The 19,089-nt window shown below is 51.0% G+C and overlaps 1 protein-coding gene across 1 annotated transcript; it reads right to left on the reverse strand.

Moving 5' to 3' along the window:
* Positions 1 to 2,419: 2,419 nt before the first annotated feature.
* CRIP1 (cysteine rich protein 1) lies at positions 2,420 to 17,775 on the reverse strand. Its single transcript, XM_074960849.1, has 5 exons — positions 17,638 to 17,775; positions 9,294 to 9,388; positions 7,468 to 7,525; positions 3,349 to 3,396; positions 2,420 to 2,755 (listed from the first exon to the last, which is right to left on the reverse strand). Exons 1-4 carry the CDS (start codon positions 17,675 to 17,677, stop codon positions 3,356 to 3,358), a joined length of 234 nt encoding a protein of 77 aa, XP_074816950.1. The 5' UTR covers positions 17,678 to 17,775; the 3' UTR covers positions 2,420 to 2,755; positions 3,349 to 3,355.
* Positions 17,776 to 19,089: the final 1,314 nt, after the last annotated feature.

Consider the following 19,089-nt stretch of genomic DNA (forward strand, 5'->3'; position numbering starts at 1 on the left):
CTGAACCAGTAGAGGGTTTGGTATCAGCTATAACAATTACAGTATTATTGGTATTTATTGTTATATGTAGGATGATAGAGCAGGGATCAGGACCCCTCTGAGCTAGGTGCTGTACACAAGTAAGAAAAAGACAGTCCCTTCCCCAAGGAGCTTACAGCTGCCCTTAGAAGTAGGAAGTGCCTTGCCCCAAAATAGGGTTTGTTTTAGTGTATCTGGCAAGGCGAGGGTTAAGATGGGAATAGCTGTCATCCCATCTGTGTGTCAGAGTCTGTGTCTTTACTTGGTGCTAGCTATTGGCTTGGCAATATCACCATCTGTGTGTGTGTGTGGGGGGGTCTTATCCATGAGAGAGAACTCGCAGGCTTGCACGGCTACCCTGACAGCCAGCAGACAATGCCGGACTGTCTGTGGCTCAGTGTGCCCAAGTGGGTGTTTCTGGCTATCTTGGGGGGCTCAGAGGGGGGCATAGAGACTAAACATTAGTTGGGAGTGGCCCATCACCTCCATCAGATCACACCGGTGCCCCCCTCAGGGCAGAGGGTCTCTTTCACTGGGCTACTCTTGAAAAGTGCTGGCACTAGGGGGGTTTCAGATCAGAGCTGGAGTCCTGTCTTCCTGGGCTGCTCCACTGAGGGCCTTGTAGGAAACCACATTTATCTAGTGTCATCTCCATGGCAGCTCCTAGATAGCTGCACTCCCTTTATTCTGGTGACACATGAAGCCTGAGGGGAGGAGACCAGAGTATTGGGGAAAGCAACAGCGCTTGCTCTCACTGGCTTAGCATCTGCTGTCCTGTGGCTGCGCAGGGGCTTTCCTCTACTAGAGAAGCTGCCAAGCCTCGCTCAGTGAATCTGCTGTAGACAGCACAGTGGCACCTTCTCACTGTGGGGAATTCCCCTCTGCTTCACGGCCACCCTCGACTGGCCCTGAGGCAGCAGCACTGTACGTCGCTACTTGACACAACTGTTCAGGTCTGACTTTCAGCTGCTCTTGCTCCCCCGGGTTCCGGAGCTGCTTGAAGACCTGGGGTCTGCCACATGCGAGATGAGCCATATAGGATGGGCCACTGGCTAAAGGGAGCCGCTGGCACTTGAGGCCTAAGGGCAATTCCCTGCCCTGCCACAAGCCTCCAGTTGGACCTTGGGCATGTCGCTTACAGCCAGATTGTTAAAGGGGTGTCGGCACCGGGGGGGGGGGGTTTCAAAAGCACTGAGGTGGGTCAGTGATCTAACCAGGCACCTAAGTACTGTGCCCATTCCTGTCTCTGGGCCTCCATTCCCCAGCACTGCCCTGCGTCGCAGATGATTGTGAGAACAGAGTGAAACCTATGGGTGCTCAGACACTGTGGTGATGGGGGCCGGATAGCAGCGGAGATAGAAAAGGCAGGGCTGGGAAACAAGGCTTCCCTTACACAAATGGCTGTTTGATCTCATTCTTGTCTGCCCTCCCTCTCTGCTCTTAGGACGCCTGTCAAGCACAAATGACGCCATCTGACTCCTTTAACCCCTCCGAGTCCTGCCCCCATCTCTGCAGCTGAGCTAAGAATGGGTCTATCAGCAGGTCTATAAGCAGCCACGTCTATCAGCAGCCAGGCCCAGAGCTACAGCGGAGGCAGAGGGGGCAGGCAAAGGGGATATCTGCCTCCCCAAATAATCTTCAAGGGACCCCAGATTATTATCAGAAAGGCCAAGCTATGTACAACCTTCATCCTTTATAAATCACAGCTAATACTGACCCAGTAGCCAAACGTTCCTTTTTTAACCTGGGCGGGACTCCCAGAAGGCTGTTTGTCTTTGAACTAGCAGCATCCAGGGACCCCAAGACACCCGCTTGCCCCTCACAGCAGTGAGACCCTAGAACCAGCCCCCGTCAGCAGCCTCTACCGCAAACCACGAGGTTTCGTTTGCTGTGCGGTGAGCCCTGGCAGGAGGAGATGGGGTTGTGCTTGAGACTCCGAGGGAGTTACTGGGGGGCTGCTTCTCTGCCCCAAGGGCTGTCTCGTGAGACGCTGCAGGACTGTGTTTCACTGGGTGTTGAGGCTACGGGAGGAATAGTGAGGTTGCCGGCTCTAGTGCCAGCTGGATGCTGATCACGCTTGGCTCTGAGATTGACTTTCATTGGACTCAGCCAAAGCCATGTCTCTGCTCTCCCAGCACCTGGCCAAGGCAGCAGCTTGGTGGAGGGCAAGAAGCTCAGATTCCATGCCAGCCGGATGAAAGCGACATGGCTACTAGCCCTCGGGTAAGAACGCGCAGTGATCAAGGCCTCAGCTGGCATAGCAGGCTGCAGCAGCACAAAGCTCCAAGTCCCATATGGGCTTCATTCAAAGACTGCTGAGGTCCTTTAAAGCTCACAAGCGCTTCGTTGTCCGATCCCTGGAGACCCTTGGTCAGCAGAACATGCTACTACAGCGAGGAAGCAGCTTTCATTCTGGCTTTATTAGTGGCTACAAATACAAGTGCAGACTCCTGCCGCTAGAGGTTGGGTGTGAAAGCAGGGCTACATGTTTGGCTGGAAGGGGATCTGGGACCTTCTCTTTTCCACAAGACTTTCAGTGATATTGGCCAACTCCTCCCCTCCCCCACGCCACATCCTGATAGATACAGAGCAGAGACTCTCCCATCACTGCCAGCTAAATTCCTCTAGGTAATTTATTGCTTTTAATGTGCTAGTTAATTACATAGTGAATTAAAAATGCATTTGTCACGGTGCTTGCGCTGTCCTCAGGCTCCCAAGGAATCCTCTCCATCCAGCCCTACAGACGGAAGAAAAGGAAACACAGGTGAAAGGTCTGACAACAGGGCTGCAGCATAGCGCTTGCACGGGGGGCTCAGTGGTGAATGGACGCAGCTCTTGGGTGGATACCCAGGAAACAAAGCAGTGCCTGTGACAGCCCCCATCTTTGACTCCAGGGTCTGAACTGGGGACCACCAGAGTTAAGGTGTGAGTTAGAAAGCTAGGCTCTCTAGCTAGGGGCTGTCACAGACTCATGTCCTCTGGGGATCGGGCACCAAGTGGAACATATAACACACGCTAATCAGTGGGTTGCAACTGAACAGAGGTGCCAGGACGTAAGGGGCAGCATTCAAAGCTGGCCAGAGCATGACTGGGGCTCTCGGATGTAGAATGAAGTGTGAATCTGGCTATGCTCTTGAGTATGCTAGCTCTGGTGTACCAAGGCTGAGAGAAGGCATGTGACTCTAGCCACTTTCCTGTGGACACAGATTCTGAATCACATGGGCTGGAGGAAGGATGCCAGCCCCAGGGATGCAATGGGAATCCAGGAAACCAGGGCCTAGGATGCTAGGGCTGGCACAATGCAACATGACCATTAAGAGAAGCCTTTACCTGAGGTTTACTTGAATGTGTGACTCTCAGTACCGCCCCGGCCAAATCCTGCAAGAGAACCAGAACGGGGTCATTACCACCTGAGGCTTGAGGCAGGGAGCAGGAACCAGTGCCACGGCGGGAAGAGCCCTTGGGCCAGTGAGACAACTGCCTCTCCTGCTGACCCATATTTCCCCAACTGTCTGTAGCAGTCTGTAGTTCTTCTCTTACACCGATTGGCAGCTCTTTGGGGCAGGGGCTGCTGTGTTTGTGCAGCGGGGCCCTGGTTCACAACAGGGATCCAAGGCACTATGCCAATATGAATAAGAGCGAGTACAGTGAGAGACATGCCTTCCAGTGCCCTGGAACTGCCACAGAGACCAAACACAACACCCAAGCTGGGGGGAGGACGATGACCACAGCCTGAATATTCCCAGGGCCATGAGCCAAAAGCCTAGGAGACACCTCTGACAGCCCAGCCCATGGCTTTAGATGGGACTGGGACAGAGCCGTCTGCAATACGACATTTCAAATGGAAACCACTCACACATTGGGGCCCAACTTCCCTCCAGATAGAGAGGGAAACACTAACTGGGGTACAGGGGAGCTGGAACGAGAGTCAGAGCCTCTAATAGCTCGGTCACGAGCTCAACGTGGCCTGTGGCCAGCAGTGACCCAGTGCACTAAGGGCTGAGAGCCGGGCAGCAGCCTGTGTGAAGTGGGGCATGGGGTCCTAGTCCCTCAGTGGCACAGGAGCCCAGGTCACAAATGTAGGAGCACTAGCTAGCTGGCCCAGCGTTGTCAGCCTCAGTGGAAAGGGCAAGCAAGGAGTGCATGGGCTGTGGGCTGAACACCCTGCTCAGCAGGAGCATGCTGACAGGAGGCAGGCCCCAGGGAAGCCAGCCCCGGAGCTGCTCCTGCCATGCCCATCCTCTGCAGATGCAGAGGATTTCAGTCTCATCTTTAGCAGCAGCAAATTCATGTTCAGATTGCAGGGACTGGACTAGGAGACCTCTTGAGGTCCCATCCAGTCCTACATGTCTATTTAAAACCTGTTCGTAGTGTAAGGCCCCTCCCTACAGAATGCTGGAAGTGAACAGCCCCCCTGCTGGTCGCCCGAGCCCTGGCATGGTCTGTTAGAACTCCAGCCCTACAAGTGCTGATTAGACCCAGCCCACAGAGCATTACAGGGGGCCTACGTGCGGGGAGCAGCGAGTGGCTTTTCCCTCCAGGGGATTGGTTCCAAAGAGCAGGAGAATCAAAAGGGGAAAGGAGCTCAGCCCTATAGCCATGGAGTTCCTGCCTCAACAGCCCGGACAGCACTCAGCCCCTGCATGGCTGTGAAAGGGACTGGGGTGTGAGCACACGTTACCCGGCCTTGTGGGGCTGTTCACAACAGCACCGCCAGAGCTCGCTCCTGCTCCCCCTCGGGGAGTCGCTGCTGAAAAGGAGGCTGGGGAATGACCTACCTGCCTGCCCCTTCCCTGCAGGAGGAAGACCAGGAGAGGGAGCCATTCGAGGGCAGCCCAATGGCTGGTGCAAGGTGTGCGGGAGCAGTCCTGGCAGAGACACTGCCTCCCGTAGACGCAGCTCCACCCCACCCCAAGACAAGAGCAGCAGGAGGAATCAAGGGTGATGCATAAAGAGGCCACGTGGCACAAAGGGTGTGGAGTCCTCCTGGAAAGCCAGCTCCAGGTGCCAAGCATTGAAAACCAGGCCCAGGGGAAGGGCTAGGACAGGACAGGACAGGGTGAGCGTGGGGCTAGCAGCCCGGGAGGCAGCTGCCTACCCCTGGTGGGGAACATGCCTTTGTTACGGGGTTACTGGGTGATGGCTTCCCTCTTATCAGGCGCCTGGAAGCAGTGAGCTGGGGAAGGGACTTGAGACCAGGGCACTGAGGGAAGGAAACCCCTGTTGCGTGTGGGAGGAACATGGTCACCGTGTGGGTTATCTTTCAATTTACCCTCCAAACCAGCTGTGCGGAGCAGTCTGCCCTTCTCTCTGCTGTCCCAGAGCTCAGGCTGCAACCCAAGCCAGAATGTCTACACTGCAATTAAACAGCTATTAGCCCAAATCAGCTGGCATGGGCCAGCCATGGGCATCTGATTTCTGTGTAGATGTACCCTCAGTGCTCTCCTTCCCCGCCTTGCCCCCACAATCCTACCCAGGCTGCATACTCAGTAATTAAGGAATCTGAACTGGTGTCATCAGGGTTCCAGCTACTGATGTGCTAGCCCTGCCCTGGCAGCAGGACTGCAGCTCCTCTGAGCCCACTGAGGTGTCTTGGGGGGATACAAGTGGGTCCCATCCTCCAGAGACTGAGGATGCTGCTAGAAGAACCCTTTGCCTAGCGGCAGGAGGGGGCAGACTACAGTCACTCCTGACTCTAGTTCTCCCACCAAATGGCCTGGCGCAGCCTGGCATTTTACCCTTGTAGCTTCTAGAGATAAAGAGAGAGATTCCATGTTCCCAGCCAACCCATATGCTGACAAGCAACAGCTGCATAGCTCAGCCAGGGATCTGGCTGCCTCATTGTCCAGCATAGCCCACTAGCTGCTGTTAAGGCTTAAGTCAATAACCTGCTGACTTGGAAAGGCATGTAGATTGTAGATGACATTTCACATTACACCCCAGCAGCCACAGAGTGGATGGCGGGGCAGGAATTCAAGTGGAATTCCACAGCCTCTAGCATTGAAGCCACATCAACAATCGCATTCAGCAAATCACATTCCAAAGGAGTGCGTACTGACGTATTGAACCTGAAACCAAAGAGCTGCGGGGACTTTGGGTGGCGGCAGCAGAGAGGGGAGAATTCAGACCTGAAACTCAAAACTTTCTAAAGCTTGCTGAGTAGCAGTGTCTGGAGCCCTACAAGTTTTGAGATTCCTTCTCCTCAGCATTCTCATCTCTTCGAAGCCTCTAAGATATTCTGGCAAATTGCATGGGCTTGTGGGTTTTCACACCCTTCAATCTGTGACTACACGGCTGGGTTTTGCAGCGAGGCTGGCCTGTGAAAGTGTCCATACACCTTCACACTAGAGTGCCTCACTACAGTGAAATGTCCAAAGCACTTAAGTTGACTCGTGCCATGTCCAGATGAGCAGGCCCATTTGTGCCATCACTCACACTGGTATAATGCCCATCAGCTCCATGGAGAGTTACACCTGTGCAACAGAGGACAAACCTGTGACCGTAGAATCCGAACACGGGGAGGGTGAGATTTCTTCCAAACACTCAGGGCACGTCTACACTGCAGCGACAGTTACAGCGCTGCAGTTGTGCTGCTGGAGCACTGTAGCGTAGATACTTCCTACAGTGACAGAAGGGGGCTTTCTGTTGACGCAGGCAATCCCCCTCTCTGACTGGCGGTAGGAGAATCCCTCTGTCGACCTAGCCACCTCTATATCATGGGATAGGCTGACCTAACTACAGTGGTCAGGGCATGAAGCTAGCTCAACCTAAATTGTAGGTGTAGGCCAGGCCACAGCATTGACCTAACTCTGCTCCTGCTGAAGTAAAAAGCAAAACTCCCATTGACTTCTGAGCTGGGCCAGCGACGAGACCTCTTGAGACCTTTTGAACATCCTACCCAGAGAGAAACCACAGTGCAGATCCAGAGGAGCACCTCTCTCTGTGAGAGACAGAGCTTCTGCTCCAAAGGCCACAATTCAAGTCTGAGGCAGTGCCTATAAAGAGGTCAAGGGAAAGTTGCCCGGCCCCTGGAGAAAGGTGAAGGAGGCGTGAGTAGATGTCGAAGGGTGACTGCACACAGGAGGATGTGGGCTGACAGCCTTATGAGTGGAGATTGTGAAGGGGAGGACAGGTGTAAAGTGTAATGGGTGTAGGTGTATTTAGGGGTGTGCACATGGCTCTAGCGGTTTGCCCACAAGTTTAGGAACATATGGGGGAAGACAAGGGGCTAAGGGGGAGTGGCTGTGGGGAGTGCATGGGGGGCTTGTGAGCTGGGAGTTCAGGCAGGAGTGGCTATGGATGGACACAGGGGGTGTGTGTGCGCATGGATCTGTGTGCTGGAACATGTGATCATGCTTCTGGGCAAGAATCCCAGGAGACAGACACCATCGGTGCCAGTACCCAATATCCCACCCCTCCCTGCTGGAAGCCCCAAGCATGGAAACTTACCTTTGGGTCCAAACAAGGCAGAGTAGCATGGCTGGTTGCAATAGGGCTTCCCATCATGCTGCAGAGAGAGAGAGAGAAGAGACTCCTCAGTGCCACGTTACTCAGGGGAGTCTGAGACAAGCAGGCACCAGGAACTGGGCACCAGGAACTGGGCACTGGGCCCACTCTTAATCCTGTGTGTATGGAGCTAGATTCACAACTCCTGGGCCCTGCTCTCTTGTCCCAGCTGTGTCAGTGACTTCCCCTACTGCCTACCAGTCCTGTCCTGGGCCCTGCCATTGTTCTGCCAGTCACTCCGAGTGGAGTTCTGACCTCACTACAGCTTTGCTAAACTAAAGAAACAGCCACGTGCCGGGAGAGCCAAATCAGAGCCTTGTCTAAGGTTCACTCACGTTCCTCCTCACCTGAGACCTGCTCCGGATGTAGGTCTCTGGATAAGGCTAGAGCACACTGCGCCACCCAGCCCACAATCCTAGTGACACTCTGCCCTGTTACACACAATGGAGAGTTCCCTACAGGATTTCTCCAACTCAGCAAATCCCCACTGCAGGGACCTGGACTGGCCCAGTGTCTCCTCCCTGTCAAGTTAGTTCAGTTACTATGGCACCCCGCTCACTGGGCTAGCTGTATATCTGAGCTCTGGTAGCCTGGTGCTGGCAAACCAGCCTGCCCGCACACACAGCAAGCCCACAGCTTGGAGCTGGCTAATGCAGAGTTCTTGCTACTTTGAGGCAGGCTCCCAGGTAGTCCCATATTCCATGGAATCAACCAAAGAATTAACCCCTGCTGCAGAATCTCAGCTTCCCCTCTTTTAAAATTCAATTTCTGGCCCTCAAGTCTGAGAGCTGAGTAACTGATGCAGCAATGGCTGCTTGCATCTGCAGAGCGCTTGAACCAATAGCTCCAAGAGCTGTGAACTCCCCGCTCATCTCAGGCAGGGCCCCATGCACCCTGTGATTCTACAGCAGTGGAGCTTGCCATTGGCCCCAGGATGCCACGGAATGCAGCCTTCTTGCCCTGGCATTAGCTGTTTTGCTGCAGCCAGACCCCCTCTGGCCAGCTGCAACCTGCCTCTTGCTCTCCAAATTTCCCCACAAGGGGGAGATGATTTTACTGTGTACAGCACATGCACTAGGAGTCCAGCTTGCAGCCAAGGAGCAGGGAGAAGCCAGAAACGTCGGCTGGGCAGCTAGGTGGCCTGGAGATCCCCCAGCGGTCCAGGCCCGGGCAATGAGCTGCTGAAGCTTGCTATAAGCTCCCTGCTTCCAGGGGTGAAGGAGGGTCTGAGCTGGACAGCACTGCAGTAACAGAGGCCAGGGGAATAGAGCCAGGCTGGCTGGAGATAGGGTGACCAGATGTCCTGATTTTATAGGGACAGTCCTGATATTTGGGGCTTTTTTATATATGGGCTCCTATTGCCCCACCACCACCCCCGTCCCAATTTTTCACATTTGCTATGTGGTCACTCTAGCTGGAGAGTAGAGTGAGAACCCCACCCTCAGAAATAGCCAGCAACAATTTGTACCTCAGTGAGCCTTACAAGTCTGGGCCTGTGCGGTGAGTGTGTGTGAGGGGGATGGGAACAAGGGTACTGCATGGTGCGGGGATAAAGTCATGCTGCTGCAGAATTTCAGAGCTGGGACTGTGAAATACGGGCCCTTTGGGCTGTGGAGTACCTGGGGATCCACTTTGCAAAGGCAGGGTACACTATGCTGCCGCCCACAGGAAGCAGCTGATTAAAGCTTCTAGACAAGTCTCTCCTACACGTTGGAAGATGCAGCTAAGAGTTACAGTGACACAGAAGTGGTGGCCACCTCACCCCTTACCTCAGCATGGCCGCCTGAAGTCAGGGTCTTGTTGCATTTCTCACACTTCAAGCATGGTCGATGCCAGTCTTTCCCCAGGGAGGTAACCTTCTCAGCTGTCAGAGAGCGGAAACAAAATAGCACCATTCAGGAGGCTGTGATGGGGCATATCCACTCCACACCAAGCCAGAAAGGGTTGGAGAGCTGCTGTGGGCCCTCAGCCACGCCGCTATACCTGTACTCGCTGTCAGGTAATGGAGGGGCTGTTAATGAGGGAAGAGAACCGCTCAGGAGCTGGCTGGCCAGAGAGAACAGTCCTCTGTGCCCAGCCCAGCCCCTCTGCAGAGACTGCTGGAGCCCTCCGGAGAAAGGTAGGGCTGGCACAGGACAACTGAGTTCATCTTCATGGCACTGCTTCTTTGCTTTGCTACGTAAGGACTCTGGGGCTGCCTGTGCAGGCTGGGACAGGCCAGAGAGGTGTAAGGAGACTGACACAGGGAGAAGATGCCGCGGCGGAGGTGGGGAGCTGCCTCAATAAACTCTGTGGACTTTTGCACCCTACACGCTTCTGTCCTGTCATTTGTCCTGGACCCAAACAGTGTGGTCACTGTAAGAGTTCTATACATCGAAAAATGCCGTGTGTTCCCAATGATTAAATCCAAAAGCTACTGGGGCATTCCTCATTCCAGCTTTCAGTGGGCTCACTCATTGTTTGACACTTGCTTATCCTGGAGGGGGACTGCCAGTTTTCAAATTCAGACACCTATACTGCACTTGCAAAATAAATAAAAATCCATGCAGCCGGGGGGGGGGGGGGGGGGGCAGAAAAACAGGCAATAGCATGCGTAGTACTTGCTCTGCACACACAAAAGAATGGTTTGCACAAGCATTTTTCACACAGGCTTGGGTGTCTGATTTCTAGACAAATTATTGCCAGTCAGAAGATTTGAGCTCTGAAGCGCCTGCTGCATCATTACCTCCCCATTCCTTTCTGGAAGGGCCTATGTGTCTCCATTTGACATGGATTCATTACGGTTCATGTTAAACCTTGTTCAGATGGGGAGACTTGCAGAAGGAAAATGGCAACAGAGTCAAATTTAGGGAGCACCAGAGTACAGCCAGCCCTCACCCAGCAAGGACTGCCCTCCTCTAGTCATAGAATATCAGGGTTGGAAGGGACCTCAGGAGGTCATCTAGTCCAACCCTCTGCTCAAAGCAGGGCCAATCCCCAATTTTTTCCCCCGATCCCTAAATCCCTAAAGCCCCCTCAAGGACTGAACTCTCAACCCTGGGTTTAGCAGGCCAATGCTCAAACCACTAAGCTATCCCTCCCCCGTCCCCGAAATTGTGTAGAAATTCTTCTGCACAAGTTGGCGTCTGACCTTGAAAACCATCCGTGACCTCAACTGACATTGGTTACAATAATCCCTTAAATTCCAAGGTAACGACCCCTTTTGGCACGTGCGAAAACCTGTCTGACAATCATGGGGAGAGAGACACCTGGACCAACACTGGGAAGCAAAATATTGCCAAAACATCCCTTTTTCCTACCCACAAATACAGGGAATCTGCCACCAGGGTGTTGGGGACACATTTCTTGATAAAAGCCACAGCAAACAGTTCTATGCTTGGAGGCTGGCCCAGGTTCAGGCAACTTAAGATAGGCCCAGAGGCAACTGAACAGGAACAATGAGGTTACTCCCCTAGTCCAGAACAGGTTTACATTAAGAACGAACGAACACAGGACGGAATTTAACTACAGCACAAAGGATGTAATTTACTAAAGAGGCTAGCGTGTTCTTTTTATTAGCAGCTGCACTCACGGATGTGTATTAAGTGATAACGCTGAGCTTTCCACAGGAACCCTTTCAGTGCCAGGACCTTTGAGTGGATTTTCCATGCCTGAAAAAGGCAGGGGTCCGAGAGCGGGGACAAAGTTTCGGGGACAACCAATACCTCTCCACTCTATGCTCTGCTGCTTCAGCAGAGTGCTGGGTGAGGAGTGTTGGTCTGCTAGGGCTTTGGCATTACACCACCTTTCCTGGGTGGGCAGGGAGCCCGTGACTTAGGAGTAACCATTAACTCCAGGAGAGAAGTGATCACTAGAGAGGGGATCTCAAAATGTTCCTATCAGGCAGGCCCAACATCACAGACACCAACATCATGGCGTGAAATGGCACCTTTGTTTGTAGCTCCAACAAGCGGGCTAGGGACTATCTGCGGAAGGGGGCATGAGCCCAAATCCTCTTTATGAAAAAGCCTTATAGAATTCAATGGGGAGGAAACTGACAGGGTTACACTGAAATTAAACACGGTTCTTTAGAAGTTGTTCTAAAAGGCTTCAGAACCTGACAAATTTCAGTAAGGCTTTTTACAGCAACTCCTTGGATCTCTCTTAGATAGTAACGGAGACTGCTTATACAAGACCAATGTTACTGCTATGATCTTAGACATAGGAGCTTTCAACTGATTTTGGACTCTCCTTGGCCTTTGCATTAAACTCTGTCTTGTACAGCTGAGGTCATATGACTAACTTCATAAAAATAACGAGGAGTCCTTGTGGCACCTAAGAGACTAACAAATTTATTTGGGCATAAGCTTTCGCGGGCTCAAACCCACTTCGGATGCATGCAGTGGAAAATACAGTAGGAAGATACACACAGAACATGAAAAAAATGGGTGTTGTATAACTCTCGTTATAGTGGGTACGGCAACATCCTATACAGCCAACAGGGAAAGATTAAGAATGACCTCTCAAAACTGGAGACTCTCGTAAAAAACCAACCTTCCACACAAACTTCCTCGTGGCTGGACTTTGTAGAGAAGCAAAGTGTGTGTTTCTGTAAAGGAAAAAGGACACTAAACTCTTGTTATAGTGGGTATGGCAACACCCATCTTTTCATGTTCTCTGTATTTTCCACTGCATGCATCCGATGAAGTGGGTTTGAGCCCATGAAAGCTTATGCCCAAATAAATGTGTTAGTCTCTAAGGTGCCACAAGGACTCCTCGTCGTTTTTGCTGATACAGACTAACACGGCTACCGCTCTGAAACCTGTCTTCATAAAAATAGCACTTCCTTGCTCAGACTCATTCTCTAAGTGCACTTACAAAGCCACATCTTTCACTCCTGTTAGCCCTGCAGGGCTAGACCAGCTGTGCGAGTGACAGCTGGATTCTTTTCTGAGTTGATCAACTGAATTAATAACGATAGATTGAGAGTATATAGTGTTTATGCCCAGAGATGTGCAAACCAGAACAAAACCAGCCTGACTTTAGACCCGGGGGTTTTAGGTGCCGACAGTTCTATTAAAACCTTTTTTTTTTTTTTTTTTTTTTTTTTTTTTTTAAACACACACTAGTAAGCTTAGCAAATGTTACCTGGAGTAAATGAGCTGCCATAGACGTGAAACTTCACAATGCCAATTTTAGTCACCATTCTGAGTAGAACTGTACTTTAAGGGGAGGTTTACGCCTTGTTTACACTGAGGAAACTTACAAAAAATTCCCATTGGTCCTACCACCACTTTATTGGAATGGGTATTAGCACCAATGGTGTAGACAAGGCTCTTGCCACCAGGACTGATTTTTACTTCCTTTTGGTTGAATCTATTGAAAGTAAGGTTTCAGAGTAGCAGCCGTGTTAGTCTGTATTCACAAAAAGAAAAGGAGTACTTGTGGCACCTTAGAGACTAACCAATTTATTTGACCATAAGCTTTCGTGAGCTACAGCTCACTTCATCGGATGTAAGTAACTAAAATGGTGGTAAAAATGCGTTCAGCCATCAGAATCTTGTCTATACCTGGCCTCCAGCCAGTGCTAACCCCAGGTCAGGATTCTTTAGTAAATTTCTCTAGTGTAGGCACTACCTTAAATGACAGGCAAATATGAATGGATGGGGAAACAGAGAAACAGTTAAGTCTCCATCAGAGAGAGCTGGAACGTACAAACTCTGGAATTCTTGTGTTCTGAGCCATTCCCTGTTTTTTTTTTCCTGGCACAGTAGACAGAAAAGTATGACACACCCCACAAGCAAACCAGAAATATAAGACAGACAAAGAAAAAAAAAATCAATGTGTTCCCAGTCCATGGCTTACAGATTTATTTGATAAATTTAAAAAAATAAAGTACTTATAGGGCCAGCATCCACTTCTAACTCTCAGCAAAACACACCAGAATTTTTATGCCAGGGACATGGGGAAACCAAGAGATTGGGGAACTTCTGTACGTGGTTTTAGTAGCTGGAGTTAAACAATTTCAGCAAAGGTTATTTCTAGGACTAGCTACCCAAAGCTCTTGAAATACACCCATAGCAGGAAGGGGGATCATGTCACCCAATTAAGTACTCTCAGTCAGTACAGAAATCTGTGTCTTTTGGGGAATTCCTTCCAAATGAGGGTGCGGTCATCCATCTGCTCCTTACCAAGGGCTGAATCCAACACCCAGGGGAGTCAGTAGAAGTCGGATCAGGCCCAAAGTCTGTTCAAGGCACGTAGTGATAGTTTTAAGAAAAACAAGCCTTAAAGATGCATGTCTCCTCTGCACTGTAACCTTATTACAATAAGATATTCACAATTACATGGTGCCCTCTGTTACGCCCAGGTACTCATGACTGTGATTAAAGGCAGAATTTGCTGTTCAGAATCTAGCTAATTTGCCATGTAAAGTTTTTAGGAACCACTTTAAATTGATCCTGTTGTTGGACTCTGGACTGGAGCGTCCAGAGTCTCTTGGTGGATAGCTTAGTGGTGTCCACCTTAAGCAAACAGCTATGATGAAGCTGAGAACGGCACTGTTGGAACAAAGGACCAAAATATTAGCTTGGAGGGAAGGCTTACAGCCATGTTACACAGCACCTCTGAACCATGCCTCTAGTGATTTGCCTCAGTGCCCTCAAATGGCTTAGAGACAGTCAAAGCACTGAGGCTCCATGTTAACCTATTCTGTTCAGTGGGGCAGACAGCCTGAGAGAAAAGGGCCTTGGTAACAAGACGTCTCAGCACAGAAGAAAACAAAGAGGGAGTAAGTTGCAGTGGGGGAGGTCTAGGTTGGACATTAGGAAACACTATTTCACTCAGAGGGTGGTGAAGCACCAGAATGGGTTACCTAGGGAGGTGGTGGAATCTCCACCCTTATTGGTTTTTAAGGCCTGGCTTGACAAAGCCCTGGCTGGGATGATTTAGTTGATGTTGGTCCAGCTCTGAGAAGAGGGTTGGACTAGATGACCTCCTGAGGTCTCTTCCAACCCTAATCTTCTATGATTATAAGTTGCAGAAGGATCTCCCAGAGCAGCTTTTCAGAGGTGTCCATTTGCACACACAACTTAGTGTTGCAAGTTCTCATATGTACGTTTGGTGACTTCTGAAAGACCTGTCCTCTGATTCATGGTCACTCTTCATGACTAGCAAGTGGTGCAAACCATCACCGTTCATCCTTAGGAGTGGAGCAAATAATTGAGGTTTTTGGTCTGGTGGCCAAATTGAAAAATTCGCTTTGTTTCTAACAAATGGATTTCCTTTTTGGTTTTCTCACCAAAACAAAAAACCACCAAAATTGTGTTTGGGTCAAATGAACTGTTTTGAAGATGATGATTCAAAACAAAATATCCAAATTTGCAAAATGAACCATACTGACAATTCCAAAATTTGTTTTCAAGGTTTTTTCAGCTGAAACTATTTGCTGAATTTGACCTGAAGTCACGAATAGATTCAGTGCCCTGAAAAATGCATTTTTCAGCAAATTTCCTGGCAGCTCCTCCCCCTTCCTTCCTGTTTCCTGTCCTTTCAGACTCCCAACAGCCAATTCTAATAATTACAAGCAACATCTAAACACCACACCTTGAACTGGTGTAAATGACCACACAAGGCACAGGGACTGATGAACTGAGCCCCTGATATAAAAAATCTGAAAACAGAGTATTCGTTGTTTGACATGTTTGCCTCTGGAACCAAATGGTCACTGACAGTACAACCTACTGCCAGAAGAATCCTCTTTAGATGTTAGACAGAAGATACACAATGGACACAGCTTAGATGGAAACATCTCAGAATCAAAAACAGATTTAGTGTTTAATACTAAAATTTAGCCCATCCCCCAGCCCTCCCTTTTAGAGGTCAGCATAGAAAATAAAAAGTTGTTTGTGTGTGTCTGAGTGGTCAGATATGCTATCTCCTCCCCACTGTTTTCTCCAGATCTTCTTCTTCTTTCACCCCCAAATTACAATCTTGTGTCCTAGACACAACTTCCCAACTGTTACACATTTATATTTGTTATTGTATGGATGGCTGGTCTTGCAAAACATATGGCAAGAACACTATTTTAGATTTCTCTACCAAACCTCAACAACACACAGCCCTCACCAAATAATAATGTACCTGTCCAACTGTTCAGCTAAAATGCGCAGCTGGACAGAGAAACAGCAGGACCTCTTGCATATAGAAATTTATACGGTTTCACTCATTTTATAGAACACAGTGTGGTCTTGGATTCTGAAGATTTTTTTTCCCCACTGTGTAGAAGGGAACAGGAGACTTCCTCGATGATGGGCAGCTATAAGAACATATGTATTTTCACTGGCTTTGGATATTATCTCTCAGAGATCAGAAACTGTATCAGTCTGTGGACTCAGAATCCAATGGAACAGTATAAAAGTACTACAATTAAATAGTTTTAAAACTACAATGGAAACTCCCCCCATCTTAACCATGACTTATGTGCTTTGTTATTTCTCACTAATTAACCAGGAAATCTTTGGTTTTCTAGGACTATCGTTTATACCAGTGGTTCTCAACCTGCATCTGTCTTGCAGCCCAATCAGCAAACAGCTGTGGCCCATGTAACATCCTCAGGGCCGTACAGGTAGCAAACAGCGGTTGCCCATGTAACATCCTCAGGGCCGTACAGGTAGCAAACATACTGAGTGGGTGTGGCCCATATAACACATAGTGGGCTGCTTATGCAGCCCACACTGGTAAATAGGTTGAGAACCACTGGTTTATACAAATGGGTTGCCAGTTCCTCTAGCCATTACTAGAGATCTGAAAGCCTAAGGGGCATGGGCTATCGGGGGGGGGGGTGTGAGGAGAGGGGAATTAATTGCAAAGAACTTTTTATTAATGATAATTTGTAAAGAGAACTTGGTAGGTTTTGAGAGCGATTCCTTCCTCGCTTGTAAAGCATACAGCTGTTTGCAATAGTTTGCTGCTGTTCAAGTCTCCTTACTCGTAGCTGGGAGGCATGCATGAGATCCATAAATCAGAGCATCTTCCTAAGGCTGCAGGGAGGCCCAGGGAGAGGAACCCTGCTCGGACTCCTCCTCCCCCCACCATGGCTCTGCACAGCTTCCGAGTCAGTCAGCCTTCCCCAGCCCTGCCCGCTCAGAGCCCCTGAACAAGGGGAGAGGGGGCAATGCATGCACTTGATGTTAGCAGGAATCTGTGCAGCCCACACAGACCAGCTCAACACGTGAGGACCAGCACTAATGCCGGTCTGCCGGAACCCTGCAAACCCAGCTCCTTCCAGGCTGCATGGAACCCCTGAGCCGTGCAGGCAGACGGGGGGGAGGGGGGGGATTTGAGCCCTTCTCACAGAAAGCGGGGGTCCTCAGATCAGACGGCTTGTCCCGGAACACTGATGTCCTTCCACACAGCTGTGCAGGGGGAGGCAATGACAGCAGCCAGCAGCACGGGGCATGAACCACACACCAGCTGCAACAGCATGTAGCCAGCACAGCCTGGGTCCCAGCCCGGGGCAATGGCCTCCCCTGCCCCACCCATCTGTGCTGCTGCCAGGGTGCTGGGCTGTGCCTCAGCAGGGAGCCAGGTACCAGGGAGCCAGCAGAGAATGGGGGGGTGCAGGAGGCAGGGCACCCCTATTGAGAAGCTGCGTTCAGGGTCAGGCAGCTGGGCTGTATCCCTGCAGGGGGATAGGAAGGTGGGTGTAGGAGCAGAGGGGTGGGCAAAGTCTCTGGCCACCCCCGCAGAGCTCTTGTGCCAGGAAGCCCATATAAAGAGGGGGTGCAGCTGGCAAGGCACCCCATGGGCACAGGCAGCCACAGAGTCCCTTGCACCTCCAACAGGGAGCTGGGTGCCAGACATGCTGTGGGGAAAGGCAGGGCAGGGAGGGTGCCTGGCAGCCCCAGCAGGGAGCTGTGTGCAGGAGCAGGGCACCCCGTGGGGAAAGGCGGGGCAGGGAGGGTGCCTGGCAGCCCCAGCAGGGAGCTGTGTGCCAGGAGCAGGCACCGCATGGGGAAGGCGAGGCAGGAGTAGGCAGGGTGCCTGGCAGCCCCAGCAGGGAGCTGGGTGCCAGGAGCAGGGCACCCCGTGGGGACGGCGGGGGCATGGGCAGGCGAGGCGCAGCACCCTTACCGAAGTAGACCTCCTTCTGGCAACGCGGGCACTTGGGCATGGTGGCAGCTCCGCAAGGACCAGGCTCTCCGCTGACTGCTGCTGCTCGAGCGCCTCTGCGGCCAAATGCGGCCCGCGCCGGCAGGGTCACCCCGAGGCCCCGCCCCCCAGCTGTGAAGCCCCGCCCCCGAGCTGGGGTGGCGGCGCGGGGGGAACCCTGGCACAAGGGCAAGGGAGGGGAGACAGGCGGGTCGGAACTGCCCTGCCGGGGCGGAGGGCTGGGGGATGAGACGGGAGGCAGAAGGGCTGGGCTCGGGGTTGGAGTGGAGGCGCTGGTGGACAGAGGGGACTGGGGGGCATCCAGGTGCATCTCCTCTCCTGGCCCCAGTGTCCTGTTGATTTTTGCCCCACGCTCTCTCCTAAACTCAGGGGCTCCCCACATTCCTGCCCCCAGCCACCTGCTCCATGAGTCCTTCAGGACATTTGGCCCTTGGGAGCCAAGAAGCAGCACACTTGGTGTCAGGCCCCCAGACGGGCCCAGATTCGTTGCCAGGAGCTCCAGAGCTGCGCTGGCGGAGCAGAGACGGGGGCGTTGCGGCCACAGTGGGAGCTAATCACCCACTGCCAGGTCTGGATTACCCAATAGGCAGACTAAGCATGTGCTTAGGGCACCAGCAAAGCAGGGGGCACCCCAAAAAAAAAAAAAAGATTTTTTGAAAAAAATCTGATATTTCAAAAAAAGAATCGGAGTAGTTGTCATGGGAAAAATCAGAACTTTGCTAGACTTCCTAACACTCCACTACACACTCTTCCCCCATTTTTCTGTTCTCTTTTTATTACTTATCCCCACCTAAACCAGGGGGGCATCCTACTAACATAGATCAAAATAATGTGAGGAAATCAGATCCTGTCATGTATTGCAATAAATTTATGTTTTATTATTGATATATTCTTCTGAGTTATACGTACTTGATTCGTTTCTCTGTGTGTGTGTGTGTGTGTGTGTGTGTGTGTGTGTGTGTGTGTGTGTGTGTACACACACACACAAAATAGTGTATGTTGTGTAATTTTTTTTTTTAAGCTCAGATAACTGAGATAAGGGGCAGGATGAAACATAACCGAGTGGAGCACGGAAACAAACTGGCAGAAGAAAAGAAACAAAAAACTAGTGAAATTTTCCAAAATCTCCAAAGCTGACATCATTTTTCAAAGCAAATCCAACAGAAGCAACATCTTCTTTCAGTAGCACAGACACCGTTCCAAAACCTGTAGCTGTTTCAGAGACTGACCCTTCTTCTATTGGTGAAACAAACACCATTCCAAAACCTGTGGATGTGTCAGAGACTGAACCTGCTCGTGCTGTAAATAATAGGAGAAAAGACCCTGGTATTTGGGTTGATTTCAGTACCGATGACGTAGCTTACTGGATAGATCGTGAACCAAATGACTGTCAACACCACACTTGGCCATTTG

The sequence above is a fragment of the Natator depressus genome, chromosome 8, assembly GCF_965152275.1.
Source record: "Natator depressus isolate rNatDep1 chromosome 8, rNatDep2.hap1, whole genome shotgun sequence".
Classification (NCBI taxonomy): domain Eukaryota; kingdom Metazoa; phylum Chordata; order Testudines; family Cheloniidae; genus Natator; species Natator depressus.